Genomic DNA, 17,797 nt, shown 5'->3' with positions numbered 1-17,797 from the left:
CAGGTGAACCTGGGCAAACGCCCCCCTTGCCACAGCTGAAAGATGGTTCTCTAATGTGAGCTGTGGATCGAGGAGGATGCCCAAGTTGCGGACCCTCTCTGAGGGGGTCAATAATCCCCCCCCCAGGGTGAAGGATGGACAGATGGCATTGTCCTTGGGAGGCAAAACCCACAGCCACTCCGTCTTATCCGGGTTGAGTTTGAGTCTGTTGACACCCATCCAGGCCCCAACAGCCTCCAGGCACCGGCACATCACTTCCACTGCTTCGTCACGCCAACATTAAGTGGCCTGATTTTATATGTATTTTTATACTGGTCATTAAGAGGGAGTCAGCAGTGTCTCTCTTTCTCGGAGCCTAGAGCTTTGAGTCTCTCCCTGATATCCCTGATTCTATGCTGGTTTGTCTATTGTAAGGACTACTATGTGTAGTAAGAACCATAATAAATAAACATGGTGAGTAATAATCTGAATGGTTGCTAAGGGAATGGGAAATGGTAATTTAGGGGTTTAAAGTGTTAAGGGAAGGCTTGTGACACTGTTCATAGCCAAAAATAGCGTATTTACTTCCGCATCTCTACTTCGCGGAAATTCGACTTTTGCGGGCGGTCTCAGAACGCATCCCCCGCGAAAATCGAGGGAACACTGTAATATGGGGGCAAGCCTCGTTTCACAAATGTCTTGCTTAGCAAGAGAAATAAGTCAAAGATTGCATGTATGGAAGACAGCTTGCAAACAAAGTAGCTATAGTAACACAATTTCCTATTTCCTCTCTCTATAGTATATGCTTTATACATGAAATACTATGTGCCTTATAAACTAGTAGCAGTTATTTTAAAGGAAAGAGATAACAATCACCGTGAAAGTTATTGCATAGGATAATGTAGAAGAAAGAAGAGAGAAAGAACAAGTAATTTATAAAAATGTAAATATATTTGCAGAGGGAAAGTATATTGGTGGATGCAAACCGAGAGATGCTTACTGTAGACATGGGGGAATTGTACCCATGTATGTTTGCCTGTCTTTTTCATGTACCGTATTTTGGGGAGTATAAGAAATACCTTTTTCCTCCCTAAAAGAGGCTGAAAATTCAGGTGCGACTTATACTCTAAATGTAACTTTTTCCTGAAGCTTTTTCCCCCCAGCCCTAACTAGGTGCTAACTATCTTCCCAGCTCTTACCTTGCAGGTTCTTTCATTGTTACTCTCTGCAAAGAATGTTTTCCAAGCTCTAAGTCTTTGCAGGGTTTTTTTTTTCCATTGCTCTACTTGCTCCGAATGTTTCTTTCCAGCCCTAACCAGGTGCTAATGATTTTCCCAGCTCTTACCGGCTTGCAAGCTCTTTCATTGTTACTCTCTGCAAAGAATGTTTTCCCAGCTCTAAGTCTTTGCAGGGTTTTTTTCATTGCTCTTAACTTGCTCTGAGTAAGTTTCTTTCCAGCCCTAATCAGGTGCTAATGATTTTCCCAGCTCTTACAAGCTCTTTCATTGTTAGTCTCTCGTAATAAGGTTTTTTTAAAGCCTTAACCAGGGGATAAAATAATGTGCTGAAGCTGACCAGACTAAGGACGCTAGCCCGGTGAATATCTGGTAAGCAGATTCTTTTCCCTATTTTCCTCCCCAAAAACTAATGTGCATTTTATACTATGGTGTGTCTTATACTTCAAAAAATACGGTAAAGTGTTTTATATGTATATAATTAATTTTTTTTTAAAGGAATGGATGTGAAAGCAAATTCCAAGAATTGTTCAACTGCATCCAAGTTCGTGTGCTAAATTTAAATTTATTTCACAAAGCATAGGAAATATTAATCACATCTTGCCTTTATTTGCACATCAGAAGTCTCAATAAGAGAAGGAAAGTTTCCACATTGCTTCTTATAACCACTCCAGAGGAAGCCCAGGACACAACTGAGATTCTGTGCAACCTTGTTCAATTAATTACTAAATCCAAATAAGTAGCACACACCGAGACATACAGTTTTGGCAAGCTGCTTATCTCATAAAGTAATTTCCAAATTTAATCAACACATACTTGCTGGGAAATTGAAGCCATTACAACTTGGCAGAACATTCCTTAGGAATCTGTGTTGATTTTCCAAATCAAACATAGGATGTTTTGCCTCCCAGAATCACTTGGTTTGGGCAGCTAGACAAATCGAATAAATAAATAACATATACAGGTAGTCCTGAACTTACAACTGCAATCGAGCCCAAAATGTATGTTCAGTGAAAAACTTTGTTCAACGAGTTTTGCATTTGGAATTCGATTATCTATCTGTCTGTCTGTCTGTCTGTCTGACTATCTATGTATCATCTCTCTCTCTCTCTCTCTCTCTCTCTCTCTCATCTATCTCTATATCTATCTATCTATCTATCTATCTATCTATCTATCTATCTATCTATCTATCTATCTATCTATCTATTTATTGAATTTGTATGCCGCCCCTCTCCGGAGACTCGGGGCGGCTAACAGCAACAATAAAACAGTGTACAATAGTAATCCAATACTAAAAACGATTAAAAACCCATTAATATAAAAACCAAACATGCATACATACATACATACCATGCATAGAAGTTTTAAGTAGCTTATGAAAGGCAAGGAAGGTGGGGGGAGTTGGTTCCAGAGGGCCGGGGCCGCCACAGAGAAGGCTCTTCCCCTGGGTCCCGCCAAGCGACATTGCTTAGTTGACGGGACCCGGAGAAGATCCACTCTGTGGGACCTAACTGGTCGCTGGGATTCGTGCAGCGGGAGGCGGTCCCTGAGATAATCTGGTCCGGTGCCATGAAGGGCTTTATAGGTCATAACCAACACTTTGAATTGTGACCGGAAACTGATCGGCAACCAATGCAGACTGCGGAGTGTTGGTGGGCATATTTGGAAAACATGGGCATATTTGGGAAAGCTTACGTGTGGAATTTTAAGAATTTGCAAACGTGGCTGGAAAAAGAGGCTCCCATTTGCAATTTGGCAGTGGTTGGGAGCTAACCAATTTTAAAATATCCAATCTAAACAGAATGTCATTAAATAGGTGGGGAATACAATAATAAGAAACAAGTTAAAACAGTACCTAGAAGTCCTTTACAGTATGTATAAACCTGTATTGAGAGAATATGGGTGATACTTATTTGGGAGGGGAAAATCTTTTGCCAAATTTATAGATTTATGAATTTATGAACTTTCTTTCCAGATTTTATGAACAAATTTATGAACTTTCTTTCCAGATTTTTCTCTAGAGAAAGATAAAAAGAATGTTCACCTATATTTCTTGACTTTTTAATGCTTTTATTTTTTTTAAAAAAATCCTCCACACCTTTTGAAACCCAATTTTATATGCTGTGAATTCCACAATTTAAATGTTGCGTCAAGAAATAATCCTTTTTGCATGCTGTTTGCAAAAAGCTGAGGTGCACACTCAGGAATCTGGGAGGGAGGAAAATATTTATTTCCCCCTTTTCATCCAATACACCATTTAGAGAATAATATTTTTTTTAAAAAAAAGCCAAGAGAAAGAAGGAATCCAAGATGGGTCATCGCTTTAGAGTGCAAAAAGGATCATATTTTTTAAGTGTTAAAACACTCCAACAAAATTCCAGAGCACGCCAAACAAAATTGCACTCCACACTCCAATCGCAGACTCACCTTCCAAATTCCATCTTCATTTCAGAAAAACAAGGATTTTCCCTAGATCAGGGGTTTCCAACCTTGGCAAATTTAGGACTTGGGGACTCGAGTTCCTCAGCCAGCTTTGAGAGTTGAAGTCCACAAGTCTTAAGTTTGACGGGCCCCAGGGGAAGAGCCTTCCCTGTGGCGGCCCCGGCCCTCTGGAATCAACTCCCCACGGAGATTAGAATTGCCCCCACCCTCCCTGTCTTTCGTAAACTACTCAAGACTCACTTATACCACCAGGCATGGGGGAGTTGAGACACCTTTCCCCCAGGCTCTTTTATACTTTGTTTTATGTTTGGTATGAATATGTTGTTTGGTTTTTTAAAAATAAGGATAGGGTTTTATATGGTTTTTAATATTAGATTTGTTCTACTATAATATTGTTTTTATTATTGTTGTGAGTCGCCCTGAGTCTTCGGAGAGGGGCGGCATACAAATCTAATAAATAATAATAATAATAATAATAATAATAATAATAATAATTATTATTATTATTATAATAAGTTGCCAAGGTTGGAGACCCCTAATCTAGATAACTATGTCATGATAAAACAAGAACTGAGATCCTATCTCGTGAACAGTACCTTGCTGTCGAGCTTCTTCATAGTGACCAGGTCAAGGGATTTCAGCGAGTGCCCAGTCGGGGCAATGAAATATAAGCACGCATGGATCCTGGAGTCGTGATAATTAAACAGGGACCTCTTGATCTTCAGCTCTTCCTGTAGGTAGGCCTCGAATTGCGCATCTATGTACTCTACAATGGGCTTGTAGCTGAAATAAAAGAATTCACATTCAGATCAGGAGCAAGTTGTGAGCCGCCCCGAGTCTACGGAGAGGGGCGGCATACAAATTAATTAAATAAACAAACAAACAAATAAATTGCTGTTGTTTACAGACTTCCAGCAAACAAGTGGGAGTTTGCCTGCAGCAAAGCAGCCGCAAAAAGGCTTCAAGAGTTGTTAACCTAATCCTACGTAGCTTCTGCTCCGGTTATCTCACACTACTAACCAGAGCATACAAAACTTTCGCCAGACCAATCCTTGAATACAGCTCATCTATCTGGAACCCACACGGCATTTTGGACATAAACACGCTAGGAAATATCCAGAGATACTTTACTAGAAGAGCCCTCCGCTCCTCCATTTGCAACAGAATGTCCTACGCAACTAGACTTACAATCCTAGGTTTAGAAAGCTTAGAACTACGTCGCCTTAAACATGACCTAAGCATAGCCCGTGAAATCATCTGCTACAATGTCCTTCCTGTTGTTGTGGTTAGCTCTGGCCCAGCTCCTGCCCCAAGGACTGTGGATGTCGGGGAGACATCCACATGCCGCAGGCCTGTTTTGCTCCCGGTGGAATCTGCTGATGAAGGCTCCTCTGACCAAGAAGACATGAGTGACAGGGAGGAGGAGAGTGTGGCAGACAGCTCAGAAGGAGATAAATTATCTAGCTCCTCCTTGGATTCGGAACAAGAGTTAATGATACAGCCACGCATGAGGAGAGCGATGCATAGGCAGCAACAACTGAGAGATTATTATCAAAGAAAATGAGGTCACCTGTGGTTGGGTGGGGCTGTGGTAATTAGTGAGGCTGCTATAAATAGCAGCCTGTGGGTTTGGCCATTGTGGAGGATTATCTGATCGTGGTGTTTCGTGCCTGCCTTGCTGACTTCAACCTTTGTGTGCTGATTTTTCCCCGCCTTGAAACTAAACCAGAGTCAAGTGTGTTTCACTTTATGAAAGAAGGACTGTGAATTGCCTCACAGCTGCAAGCTAAGTATCTCAGAACTGATAAGGGACTTGTACCAATTACCAGTTTGTTTGGAGACGAGTGCTCTTTGCTATACAAAAAGAGTGCTTAGTTTATTTGAATTTTTGGTATAAAGAACATTGTTTATTTAATTAATTAACTCATTACCGTAATGTAATGAAATTAATTAATTAACTCATTACCATAATGCAATTAATTAAATTAATTAATTAATGTATTAATGTAATTAATTTAAAAATCAATTAAGAAACAGAACCAGGTTTTCTCTATCACACAATACTAGGACAAGGGGGCACTCCCTAAAGCTCATAGGTAGGAAAGTGAGGACAAATCAAGGGAAATATTTCTTCACCCAGAGGGTCCTTGGTTGATGGAATTCCCTTCCAGAAGAGGTCGTGACAGCTGTCAGCCTTGATAGTTTCAAGGCAGGATTAAATAGATTCGTGGATGCCAAGTATAACGGTGGTTATTGAAACGGATGTCCATGTGCCGCCTCTATATTGGTTGAGGCAGGCAGGGTTCCCTTGGGTCCCATTTGTTGTGGGTCAAGGGAAAGGGAGGGTCTTGCCTTCTCTTTCTGCTCAAGATCCCCATGGACAATTGGTGGGCCACTGTGTGATGCAGAATGCTGGATTCGATGGGCTTTGGCCTGATTCAGCCTGGCTCTTATTAGGTTCTTATGTTCTTAAGAGACAATGGACATTAAGGAGGGCTGGATTTAGGCCTTTTATGGAAGGGCAGAGATTCCAAACTAATGATGCGTTTGACACCGCCCTCTGGCCCAGTCTGGTCCTCTTCCACATTTAGTATTGTGCTGCTTCTGAACAACTTTCTACACAGTTTGTGAGCACATTTGTATACTAATGGGGGGGGGCAGTGAATTATTCTTTTTAAGAAATATTTTCTCTGACAGCTGGCTCTTCAACTGAAGATGAACTCTTTGTATCCAAACAGCTCATAATGAGCAGCAGGATGCTATGATTCAGGGTCTGTTTATCAGGGCATCTCATTGGAATTGGAATTTAAAAAAAACCCAGCCAGCATCTTCGGACAGCTGTTCCCAATCTCACCCACCTCAGCATTAAACAAGGAAGAAACTTTACATGAAAGGAATGAAGAGGGCTTATAGTGAATTCCAAGTTTTAAAGATATGGAAGGTTTTAGAGGATGCAGCCGAAATTATAACAGAAGCTGACACTGCATAAAATGGGATTTGTGTGACTGGGTTGTCCTTCCTTCCTTCCTTCCTTCCTTCCCTTCCCTTCCCTTCCCTTCCCTTCCCTTCCCTTCCCTTCCCTTCCCTTCCTTCCTTCAATACACAATAGTACACATAATGGGGATAATACACATACAGTAATACATAATGGGCATTTTGCAATATCCTTCCTCCTGGAATGAGAAGGGAATAGGGATTTTGCAGTATCTTTCCCCTGGAGTGGGAAAGGAATGGAGATTTTGTAGTATCATTCCCCTGAAGTGGGGAGGGAGTAGAGATTTTGCAGGATCCTTCCCCTGAAGTGGGGAGGGAATGGGGATTTTGCCATATCCTTCCCCTGGAGTGGAGATTTTGCCGTATCCTTCCCCTGGAGTGGAGAGTTTGCCGTATCCTTCCCCTGGAGTGGAGAGTTTGCCGTATCCTTCCCCCGGAGTGGAGATTTTGCCGTATCCTTCCCCTGGAGTGGAGAGTTTGCCGTATCCTTCCCCTGGAGTGGGGAAGGAATTGAGTTTTTGTAGTATCCTTTCCCTGAAGTGGGGAGGGAATAGGGATTTTTACCATATCCTTCCCCTCTAGTGGGGAGGGAATAGAGATATTGCAGTATCCTTCCCCTTGAGTGGGGAAGGAATGGAGATTTTGTAGTATCCTTCCCCTGAAGTGGGGAGGGAATAGGGATTTTACCGTATCCTTGCCCTCTAGTGGGGAGGGAATGGAGATTTTGTAGTATCCTTCCCCTTGAGTGGGGAAGGAATGGAGATTTTGTAGTATCCTTCCCCTGAAGTGGGGAGGGAATGGAGATTTTGCAGTATTCTTCCTCTTGAGTGGGGAAGGAATGGAGATTTTGTAGTATCCTTCCCCTGGAGTGGGGAGGGAGTGGAAATTTTACAGTATCCTTCCCCTCTAGTGGGGAGGGAATGGAGATTTTGCAGTATCCTTCCCCTGACAGGCCACACCCAACAAGCCACGCCCACAGAACTAGTAGTAACAATTCTGGAAGTTTAAGTCTCTGCATCTTAAAATTGCTAAGATTGAGAAACACTGCTCTGGAGGATTACTATAAGCATATTCTACCATAAGACAACCCTCTGGAGATGGCACAGTGTGTCCATAATGTTATAAAAAGAAGCATACTGTGATTGTGCATATCCATTTTTGTTACCCAAACTGTCATAACTTGCATATATAATGCATATTTATGAAATAATTCATGTTTATTTGCAAATACCATTTGTTCAATTGTCTGTGGTTTTATTAATCATGGGAAAAGACAAGGAATAACTTATGATACTGTAACCGGAAAAGGCTGGGAGAAGCCTCTGTGGGGCCTCTCTAGGAATCTCCTGGGAGGAAATAGGGCCGGAAAAGGCAGGGAGAATGCCTTATTTGCTTTTACATTGATTCCTATGGGAAAAATTATTTCTTCTTAACAAACGTTACTACTTAAGAACCTGGTCATGGAACGAATTAAGTTTGTGGGGCCTCTCTAGGAGTCTCCTGGGAGGAAACAGGGCCAGAAAGGTGGGGAGAAACCTCCGTGGGGCTTCTCTAGGAATCTCCTGGGAGGAAACAGGGCCAGAAAGGTGGGGAGAAACCTCCGTGGGGCTTCTCTAGGAATCTCCTGGGAGGAAACAGGGCCAGAAAAGGTGGGTAGAAGCCTCTGTGGAGCCTCTCTAGGAAACTCTTGGAAGGAAACAGGAAACAGGGCTGGAAAAGACAGGGAGAAGCCTCTGTGGGGCCGCTCTAGGAATCTCTTGGGAGGAAACAGGGCCGGAAAAGGTGGGAAGAAGCCTCCACGGGGCCTCTTTAGGAATCTCCTGGGAGGAAACGGGGCCAGAAAGGCGGGGAGAAGCCTCCACGGGGCCTCTCTAGGAATCTCCTGGGAGGAAACAGGGCCGGAAAGATGGGGAGAAGCCTCCGTGGGGCCTCTCTAGGAATCTCCTGGGAGGAAACAGAGCCTCCACCCTCCCTGTGGTTTCCCCAATCACACGCATTATTTGCTTTTACACTGATTCCTATGGGGAAAATTGCTTCTTCTTACAAACTTTTCTACTTAAGAACCTGGTCATGGAACAAATTAAGTTCGTAAGTAGAGGTACCACTATATTGGAGAAACATAGAAAGCCGATGGGAGAAAAAGAAAGAATGCTAAATTTCAGAGAGGAATGAAACTATAAAGACAGGATGTGATGGGGTCACCCTTGCTATTTTACACACAGAGAGAGAGAGAGAGAGAGAGAGAGAGAGAGAGAGAGAGACAGAGACAGAGACAGAGAGAGACAGAGAGAGAGACAGAGAGATATCCACTTATGTTTCCCATTCTATGTTTCCCCAGTCTTAAAATGATCCCTCTTGAATTTTTTTTTTCTTTCCCCAAACCACACATTCCGTAAATTCCTTGCGAAAGACTTATTCCCTATTTAGGAAAAAAATCTGACAGAATTGTTAAAATAGCCCGGCTGTTAGCTAAAATCAACTCACCCACCCAATGTTTTTGGTAGCCTATAAACTTTCAAATCCATGTGAAAAAAAATTTCAGGATTCATGCAGGCTTCCCACAGTGTGTTTGTGTGGAAATAATCTTTTTCTTTACACCAGAATGGTCTCTTATAAAGAGAAGCAAAGTAAGAGATTTTAAAACTGTGGGTCACTGCGCACAGGAAAACATTTTGACATCAAAGCTCTGCCCATGGAATTCCCTATTGGGATTCCCCACCTCCTTTCTAGCCTCCAGACCGGCCAAAAACGCCGCCGCCGATCGCAAAAACGGCGCTCCGCCAAGCGACGTCGCCCGGCTGTAACCTTCTGAAACAGCCGGGCGCTTCTCGGCGGCCTCTGGAACCCAAACCCGAACTTCCGGGTTCGGCGTTCAGGAGAACGCCGAGAAGCCCCCCAGCTGTTTTAAAAGGTGACAGCCGGGCGGTGGCACCCAGCGGAGCGCCATTTTGCCATGTTTAATTTATACTGTACATGGTATGCTTGTTTGTGTGTCTGTTAGTATATGGGGTTTTTTAAATCTTTCAATATTTTAATTAATTGGATTATTTATGATTTGTTGCACTTGTTGTGAGCCGCCCCGAGTCTTCGGAGAGGGGCGGCATACAAATCCAAATAATAAATAATAAATAAAATCTGCGGTGGGTTCGTAAGCCGAAAAAAGTTCATAAGAAGGGGCAAAAAATTTCCGAATCCCGGGTTCGTATCACGAGGGGTTCGTATCATGAGGTAGCACTGTATTCCTTAAAGTGCCAGTTTATTTCCGAAGCCATCCAGGCACCTACACTAGGAAACCTGAATCTGAGTTTCCCACCCAGTTGAAAGTTCACATCCCTTGTCCCCCACCCACAAATAATGTCACATTGGCCACTCAGGTTGTGCCAGCGTGGCCAGCCCTCCTTCCGCTTCCGCCCAGGTGGGTGGGAATAGGATGGCCTTGAACTACTCGAAAGGATGCTTTGAAAATCACCCCTCCCAAGTTCCCATAAATATCAGGCTTTCTATAGAGAGTGTGACAAGCCGTTGATTTATCACCAACTTCTGCACTTTCACATTACCTGTCATCCTTATTGATCTGGTCTCCAAATCCCACCGTGTCGACGATGGTCAGTTTGAGACGGACGTTGCTCTCCTGAAGTTCGTAACTCCTTGCTTTCAACCGTACGCCTGGCTCCTTGTGGGTGGCGGCGTCGCTTTCAAACTTTGTGTTGAACAGCGTGTCCATGAGGGTTGATTTGCCAATGCCGGTTTCCCCTGGGGGAAAAGAACATAAGAACATAAGAAGAGCCAGGCTGAATGGGGCCAAAGCCCATCGAGTCCAGCATTTTGTGTCGCACAGTGGCCCACCAATTGTACATGGGGGTCTTGAGCAAAAAAAAGAAGGCAAAACCCTCCCTTTCCCTTGACCCCCAACAAATGGGACCCAAGGGAACACTGCCTTCCTCAACCAACATAGAGGCGGCACATGAACATCCATTTCAATAACCAGACATCTGGAAAAAGACATCTGGGTTAGGACAGCCCAATTTTCAAGCTTCTGTTCCATTTGAAGATCCAGATGTTCTGTCTAAGACAGGGGTAGGCAACCTTGAATACTCAAAGAGCCACAAAGATCCTGTTCAATTCTGGAAACAACCAGAAGTCCGGTTCCCCCACCATAGAGTCTCCTCCTAGTGTGGCGTCCTTTTTCCTCTGCCAACCAGAAGTCCAGTTCCCCCACCATAGTCTTCTAGCATGGCATCCTTTTCCTTCTGCCAACCAGAAGTCTGGTTCCCCCACTATAGAGTCTCCTCCTAGCATGGCGTCCTTTTTCCTCTGCCAACCAGAAGTCCGGTTCCCCCACCATAGAGTCTTCTCCTAACATGGGGTAGTTTTTCCTCTGCCAACCAGAAGTCCGGTTCCCCCACCATAGAGTCTCCTCCTACTGTGGCATCCTTTTTCCTCTGCCAACCAGAAGTCCGGTTTCCCCACCATAGAGTCTCCTCCTAGCATGGTGTCCTTTTTCCTCTGCCAACCAGAAGTCATAGTAACCCATCCCTGATGTAAATGACCAGCTGTCTGCAAGGAGTATAAATCCTTCCATTCCCCACCAGTCAGTCAGAGCTGAAGAAGCTTCTTGGATGAGAAGGGAAACGTCTTCAAAGAAAGACAGTCCCAATTGCCTCCTGAAAAAGCTCCTTTGGGACAATGGAGAAGCCAGATTCACCTACATAGTCGCTTAACATCATAAAATAGGGCATGGCTCACTTGCTTTACAGTGGAAAGTCTGATCTCAATTGTTGTCATAAGTAGAAGACTACTTGTGATTCACTTAACAGTAGTGTTAGCATCTGTGTTAGCAAAAACTTCAGAACAGAAGGATTTAGGGATAGTGATTTCTGACCGTCTCAAAATGGGTGAGCAGTGCGGTTGGGCGGTAGGAAAAGCAAGTAGGATGCTTGGCTGCATAGCTAGAGGTATAACAAGCAGGAAGAGGGAGATTGTGATCCCCTTATATAGAGCGCTGGTGAGACCACATTTGGAGTACAGTACTGTGTTCAGTTCTGGAGACCTCACCTACAAAAAGATATTGACAAAATTGAACGGGTCCAAAGACAGGCTACAAGAATGGTGGAAGGTCTTAAGCATAAAACGTATCAGGAAAGACTTCATGAACTCAATCTGTATAGTCTGGAGGACAGAAGGAAAAGGGGGGACATGATAGAAACATTTAAATATGTTAAAGGGTTAAATAAGGTCCAGGAGGGAAGTGTTTTTAATAGGAAAGTGAGCACAAGAACAAGGGGACACACAATCTGAAGTTAGTTGGGGGAAAGATCAAAAGCAACATGAGAAAATATTATTTTACTGAAAGAGTAGTAGATCCTTGGAACAAACTTCCAGCAGGGGTGGTAGATAAATCCACAGGAACTGAATTGAAACATGCCTGGGATAAACATATATCCATCCTAAGATAAAATACAGGAAATAGTATAAGGGCAGACTAGATGGACCAGGAGGTCTTTTTCTGCCGTCAATCTTCTATGTTTCTATGTTTCTATCCTTGGAACAAACTTCCAGCAGACGTGGTTGGTAAATCCACAGTAACTGAATTTAAACAGGCCTGGGATAAACATATATCCATTGTAAGATAAAATACAGGAAATAGTATAAGGGCAGACTAGAAGGACCATGAGGTCTTTTTCTGCCGTCAGTCTTCTATGTTTCTAATTGTAGCAACAAAAAAAATCAGACGTGATTCATTTAACAACGACCTTGCTTAGCAACCAACCTTCTGGATTCCCAATTGTGTCTTTTAAAATGAAGAACTACTCGCAATATGTGAATATTTTTGGCACTGCATAGCACTTCTTCTAACAAGTTACATTACAGGCAGAAGTTACAGCCAAATACAATTGGTAAAAATTTGTTCTTTGCTAGCATGAAAACATAACACAAGAGACAGAAACTGCAATTTTGGGATGGAACAGACAACAAATCTGGTAGGAGCCGACATTTAATCTAAAATAACTGTATTTCTTGTTGCAAAGCACATGATTAGAAAGCAAACAGGATTCCTGTGGGATCATTTCCAGGTAAACACATTTAACTCAAATTGAAAGTCAGTGTATGGTGCATGATAATTGAAAGTAGAATACATGATAGTTTTAGAATTGTGATGTCAGAGTGAATTTAAAAAAAGCATAGTAGTTTTGTACTTTGGTTCAGAATATTTCTCCAGAAGTTCAGGATTAATACTCCCAATTTCTTTCCAATGTGGTTCATATATTGTATGCAAGGGTTTTATTGTTTTATTTTAATTGTGTTTAAATTGTTTTTATAGGATTTTTAATACAGTACAGTGGTACCTCGTGATACGAACCCCTCGCCATACGAACCATTCGAGATACGAACCCGGGGTTTGGAAATTTTTTGCCTCTTCTTCCGAACTTTTTCCATCTTACGTACCCGTCGCCTGAACGCCGAACCCGGAAATTCGGCAAAAGTTCGGGTTCGGGTGGCCGCCGAGAAGCCCCGCCGCCCGGCTGTCACCTTTTGAAACAGCCGGGGGGCTCCTCGGCGTCCTCCTGAACCCGAACGCCAAACCCAAACTTTTGCTGAACTTTTGGGTTCGGCGTTCGGGAGGCCGTTGAGAAGCCTCGCCTTTTGAAACAGCTGGGAGGCTTCTGGCGTTTTCCTGAACGCCGAACCCGGAAGTTCGGCGAAGGTTCGGGGTCGGCGTTGGGGTTCAGGAGGACGCTGAGAAGCCCCGCCGCCTGGCTGTTAGCTTTTTAAAAGAGCCGCGGAGCTGTCGGGCCGGTCGGTAGGCTGGAAAGGAGGTGGGGAATCCCAATAGGGGATTCCATGGGCGGAGCTTTGATGTCACAAAGACGTCCTTCCTGGCTGGAAGATAGATTATAGAAAGGAAGGAAGGAAGGAAGGAAGGAAGGAAGGAAGGAAGGAAGGAAGGAAGGAAGGAAGAAGCCCAGAAGGTAATGCACCAATTTTTTTTCTCAGGCTACAGTAACGGTACGAATGTGAAACTTTAGATATACATTATTTGAATTGTCAGGAGTGTGTGTGTAAATTTTGTGTTTCTTCAAACAGCTAGCATAGCTGCAGCAGTGTTTCAAAATGGCGTATGTAAGTGATGTACGTTACAAGCAGCATGTCGTCATTGAATTTCTCACTGCGGAGAAAGAAACTGTTGGGAACATTCACAAACATTTGTGTACAGTTTAAGGAGAATCTGCAGTCGATAGAAGTACGGTTGACATTTTGAGGATGACGAAGAGGTGGTTTTGCACAGTGCAGAAATGGCTTTGTGACCAGAACAAGGAGTGGTACCGACAGGGCATACACACCCTTGTGTCTCGCTGGAGGAAGGCCATAGAACGGGACGGAGAGTACGTGGAAAAATAGGGAGTGTAGAAGAAACATCATTCTTTCTTGTGTGCAAGTTTCATTGTGTTCAATAGATAATTGTTGAAGGAAAAAAATGTGGTGCATTACTTTCTGGGCGATCCTCGTATTTGTCGTGACACTGTACTGAACAGCACTTCTCATCTTTTTGCTAGTTGTGTTTCCAAAATTGCATTTGGCCGAAGAACAGGAATGGCAGAGGAAAAAAAGACAACTAATTTTTGTCAGCTTCACATCATTATATCCAGAAGTTTCCTGGCATGCCTTAAATATCCCTAAGCCTAATTCTGTTATTTTCTCCCCCAAAACTTTGATTTACAAAAAAGAAAAAAGAAGAATTAAACAATGAAATCTGTCTCCACAGGCTAAATGTTTTAAAGTGCACAAGGCTTCAGTCCATGTTGTCTCTTTTCTAAAGAAATAAACCAAGTTTTACTGTAAAAACAAGTCAGATATCAGATAAAGGGACAGAAATGGGAACAGCTCATCTCTGCCAAATAAAAGGGCAGAGATCAACTATTTCACTCTTGCGCACACAGAAAAAAATGGTTTTTCAGGAATGCAAGAAGTCTCAAGACAGTTATCAGTCACACCAAGGAGTTAGAAGACTAAAGTACTTGGTTATATAGTCTGCAGAAGATTAACCACAAGGAAGGAAGGAAGGAAGGAAGGAAGGAAGGGAGGAAAGAAGGATGGAAAAAAGGAAGGGAGGAAGGAGGGAAGGAAGGAGAAGGAAAGAAGGAACAAAGAAAGGAAGGAAGGAGAAGGAAAGAAGGAAGGAAGGAAGGAAAAGGAAGGAAGGAAGGAAGAAGAAAGAAAGGAAGGAAGGAAGAAGAAAGAAAGGAGGAAGGAAGGAAGAAGAAAGAAAGGAGGAAGGAAGGAAGGAAGGAGAAAGAAAAAAGGAAGGAAGGAAGGAGAAGGAAAGAAGGAAGAAAGGAAGGAGAAGGAAAGAAGGAAGGAAGAAAGGAAGGAAGGAGAAAGAAAGAAAGAAGGAAGGAAGAAAGGAGAAAGAAAGAAGGAAGGAAGGAGGAAGGAAAAGGAAGGAAAGAAGGAAGAAGAAAGAAAGAAAGAAGGAAGGAAGGAAGAAGGAAGGAAGAAGGAAGGAAGGAAGGAGAAAGAAAGAAGGAAGGAAGGAAGGAGAAGGAAAAAAGGAAGGAAGGAAGGAAGGAAGGAAGGAGAAAGAAAGAAGGAAGGAGGAAGGAAGAGGAAGGAAGGAAGGAAGGAAGAAAGAAAGAAAGAAAGAAAGAAAGAGGAAGGAGGAGAGGAGAGAAAAGACTAATTCTAAGGGGAGGAAATAACTTTTTTATATTCCAGAGACACTCAAATCTCCGGCGACATTTGATTTGGATCTTCTATAGCTTCTTTGTTTGGCACAATGACTTTGATCCCAACTTGTAAAAGTAAAAAGAAAAAAAAAACTTGCACGAGCACTCACAAGGAAACCATGCATTAAAATTCAGGATACAAACACAGCAGTCAGCTTACAATAATCAAACACAAATGTACTTGAATGAAGAAGAAGTAAATATAATCTCAAGAGCCTGAAAAAAAGTTTTGGAAAACGACTTCAACTAACACACACATGAAATAGGCTGCAATTGAATGTCAATTTCCTAGCTGTTTCTAAATCCTGCCAAAAAAAAAGTTTACTTTAATGTAATTTGTATATTACACAGAACCAGCCTTTTGGTGCTCCAAAATTGACCTTTTAGTGTTTTTAAAAATATAAAATACAGGTCGTCCTCATCTTAATAACCAAAAACTAAGCCCCAAATTTTCATTGCTAAGCTAGACAGTTGTAAAGTGAGTTTGGCCTCACTTCCTTTCTTGCCACCGTTGTTAAGTGAACCACTGCAATTGTTAAGCTAGAAGCACGTGTTGTTAAGTGAATCTGGTTTTCCCATGGGCTTTGCTTGTCAGAAGGTCGCAAAAGGGAATCACATGACCCCAGGAATCTGCAACCATCATAAATTTCCAAGTTTTGATCATGTGACCAAGAAAGAAAGAAATGCAACGGTCGTAAGTGTGAAAAACATACATTTTTTTTCCTTCGATGCTATTGCAAGTTCAAACGGTCACTAAACAAATGGTTGTAAACAAAAGGTCACTCAAACTCAACCCAGACAAGACGGAGTGGCTGTGGGTCTTGCCTCCCAAGGACAATTCCATCTGTCCGTCCATTACCCTGGGGGGAGAATCATTGACCCCCTCAGAGAGGGTCCGCAACTTGGGCGTCCTCCTCGATCCACAGCTCATATTAGAGAAACATCTTTCAGCTGTGGCGAGGGGGGCGTTTGCCCAGGTTCGCCTGGTGCACCAGCTGCGACCCTATTTGGACAGGGAGTCACTGCTCACAGTCACTCATGCCTTCATCACCTCGAGGCTCGACTACTGTAACGTTCTCTACATGGGGCTACCTTTGAAAAGTGTTCGGAAACTTCAGATCGTGCAGAATGCAGCTGCGAGAGCAATCCTGGGCTTCCCTAGGTATGCCCATGTTACACCAACACTCCGCAGTCTGCATTGGTTGCCGATCAGTTTCCGCTCACAATTCAAAGTGTTGGTTATGACCTATAAAGCCCTTCATGGCACCGGACCAGATTACCTCAGGGACCGCCTTCTGCTGCACGAATCCCAGCGACCAGTTAGGTCCCACAGAGTGGGTATTCTCCGGGTCCCGTCAACTAAACAATGTCATTTGGCAGGGCCCAGGGGAAGAGCCTTCTCTGGGGCAGCCCCAGCCCTCTGGAACCAACTCCCCCCAGAGATTAGAATTGCCCCCCACCCTCCTTGCCTTTCGAAAGCTGCTTAAAACCCACCTCTGCCGCCAGGCATGGGGGAACTGAGATACACTTTCCCCCTAGGCCTTTACAATTTTATGATGGTATGTCTGTATGTATGATTGGTATTTATATAATGGGTTTTTAATTGTTTTTAGTATTGGATTTTGTTATATACTGTTTTATTGCTGTTGTTAGCCGCCCCGAGTCTGCGGAGAGGGGCGGCATACAAATCCAATCAATCAATCAATCAATCAATCAATCAATAAGTGAAACATCCAACTCTCAACATTCTTTAGGAATTTAAACATATTTATATGATTAAAGCGCTCAAATATGTTCTGGAGAATATCTTACATCAGCCATTTTTCTTGTGGTGCACTTCTGCACTGGAGACAAATTCCTTGTGTGTCTAATCACATTTGGCCAAATAAAGTGTTCAGTTCTGTTCCATTCTATCCCTATTCTATAATGTGCTACAGTAGAGAAATATGACAAAAGTCTAAATTCTGGTGAATCATTACACTTTTTCAACGCTTCCCACATTTAACTGGAATAAAATTATCTGCCTGTAGAGTATTAAAACATCAAGGACAAGGTCTGTCTAGCAGTCTTGTCTGTAGTATCCCAACTTTCTTAACCAAAGATTAATGCCTTAATCTTAAGGAGGCATTAAAAGTGTAGGATTTCACCCCCCTGCTTTTAAAAGCAGCAAAATCCAGACACTGCTTTCACAATTATAATTTAGGTTGTAGAAGTTGCTTCTCAGACTGATAAGCAGTCAGGAAACCATTATGTAAATAATGCATTGCTGTAGATTCCTTCTTTATCAGAGGGGGTCCTGACCTCCATTCCAGAGCACCGTAAAGTTGGAATAACAGTTATGAAAAGCTTTGGCCCTGACGCACATATAAATATACTAGTTACAATCTGAAATTAGTTCACTTGCTTGAATTCTTGTGTTAC

The 17,797-nt window shown here is 42.9% G+C and overlaps 1 protein-coding gene across 4 annotated transcripts in view; it reads right to left on the bottom strand.

The window, feature by feature from the left end:
- The window catches only part of SEPTIN11 (septin 11), a 125,359-nt gene that overhangs the window by 45,159 nt on the left and 62,403 nt on the right, over positions 1-17,797 (bottom strand). For all 4 annotated transcript variants that reach the window (XM_070756917.1, XM_070756916.1, XM_070756918.1 and 1 more), the window contains exons 3-4: positions 10,208-10,403; positions 4,253-4,439 (exon numbers count right to left, since the gene is read on the bottom strand). In XM_070756917.1, coding sequence (XP_070613018.1) covers positions 4,253-4,439; positions 10,208-10,403 — 383 coding nt within the window. The remainder of the gene's footprint in view (positions 1-4,252; positions 4,440-10,207; positions 10,404-17,797) is intronic.

Source organism: Erythrolamprus reginae, chromosome 7 (genome assembly GCF_031021105.1).
Source record: "Erythrolamprus reginae isolate rEryReg1 chromosome 7, rEryReg1.hap1, whole genome shotgun sequence".
In the NCBI taxonomy this organism is placed as follows: Eukaryota; Metazoa; Chordata; class Lepidosauria; order Squamata; family Dipsadidae; genus Erythrolamprus; species Erythrolamprus reginae.
The sequence above is the reverse complement of the archived record's forward strand: the minus strand, read 5'-3'. Positions and strand labels throughout refer to the sequence as shown.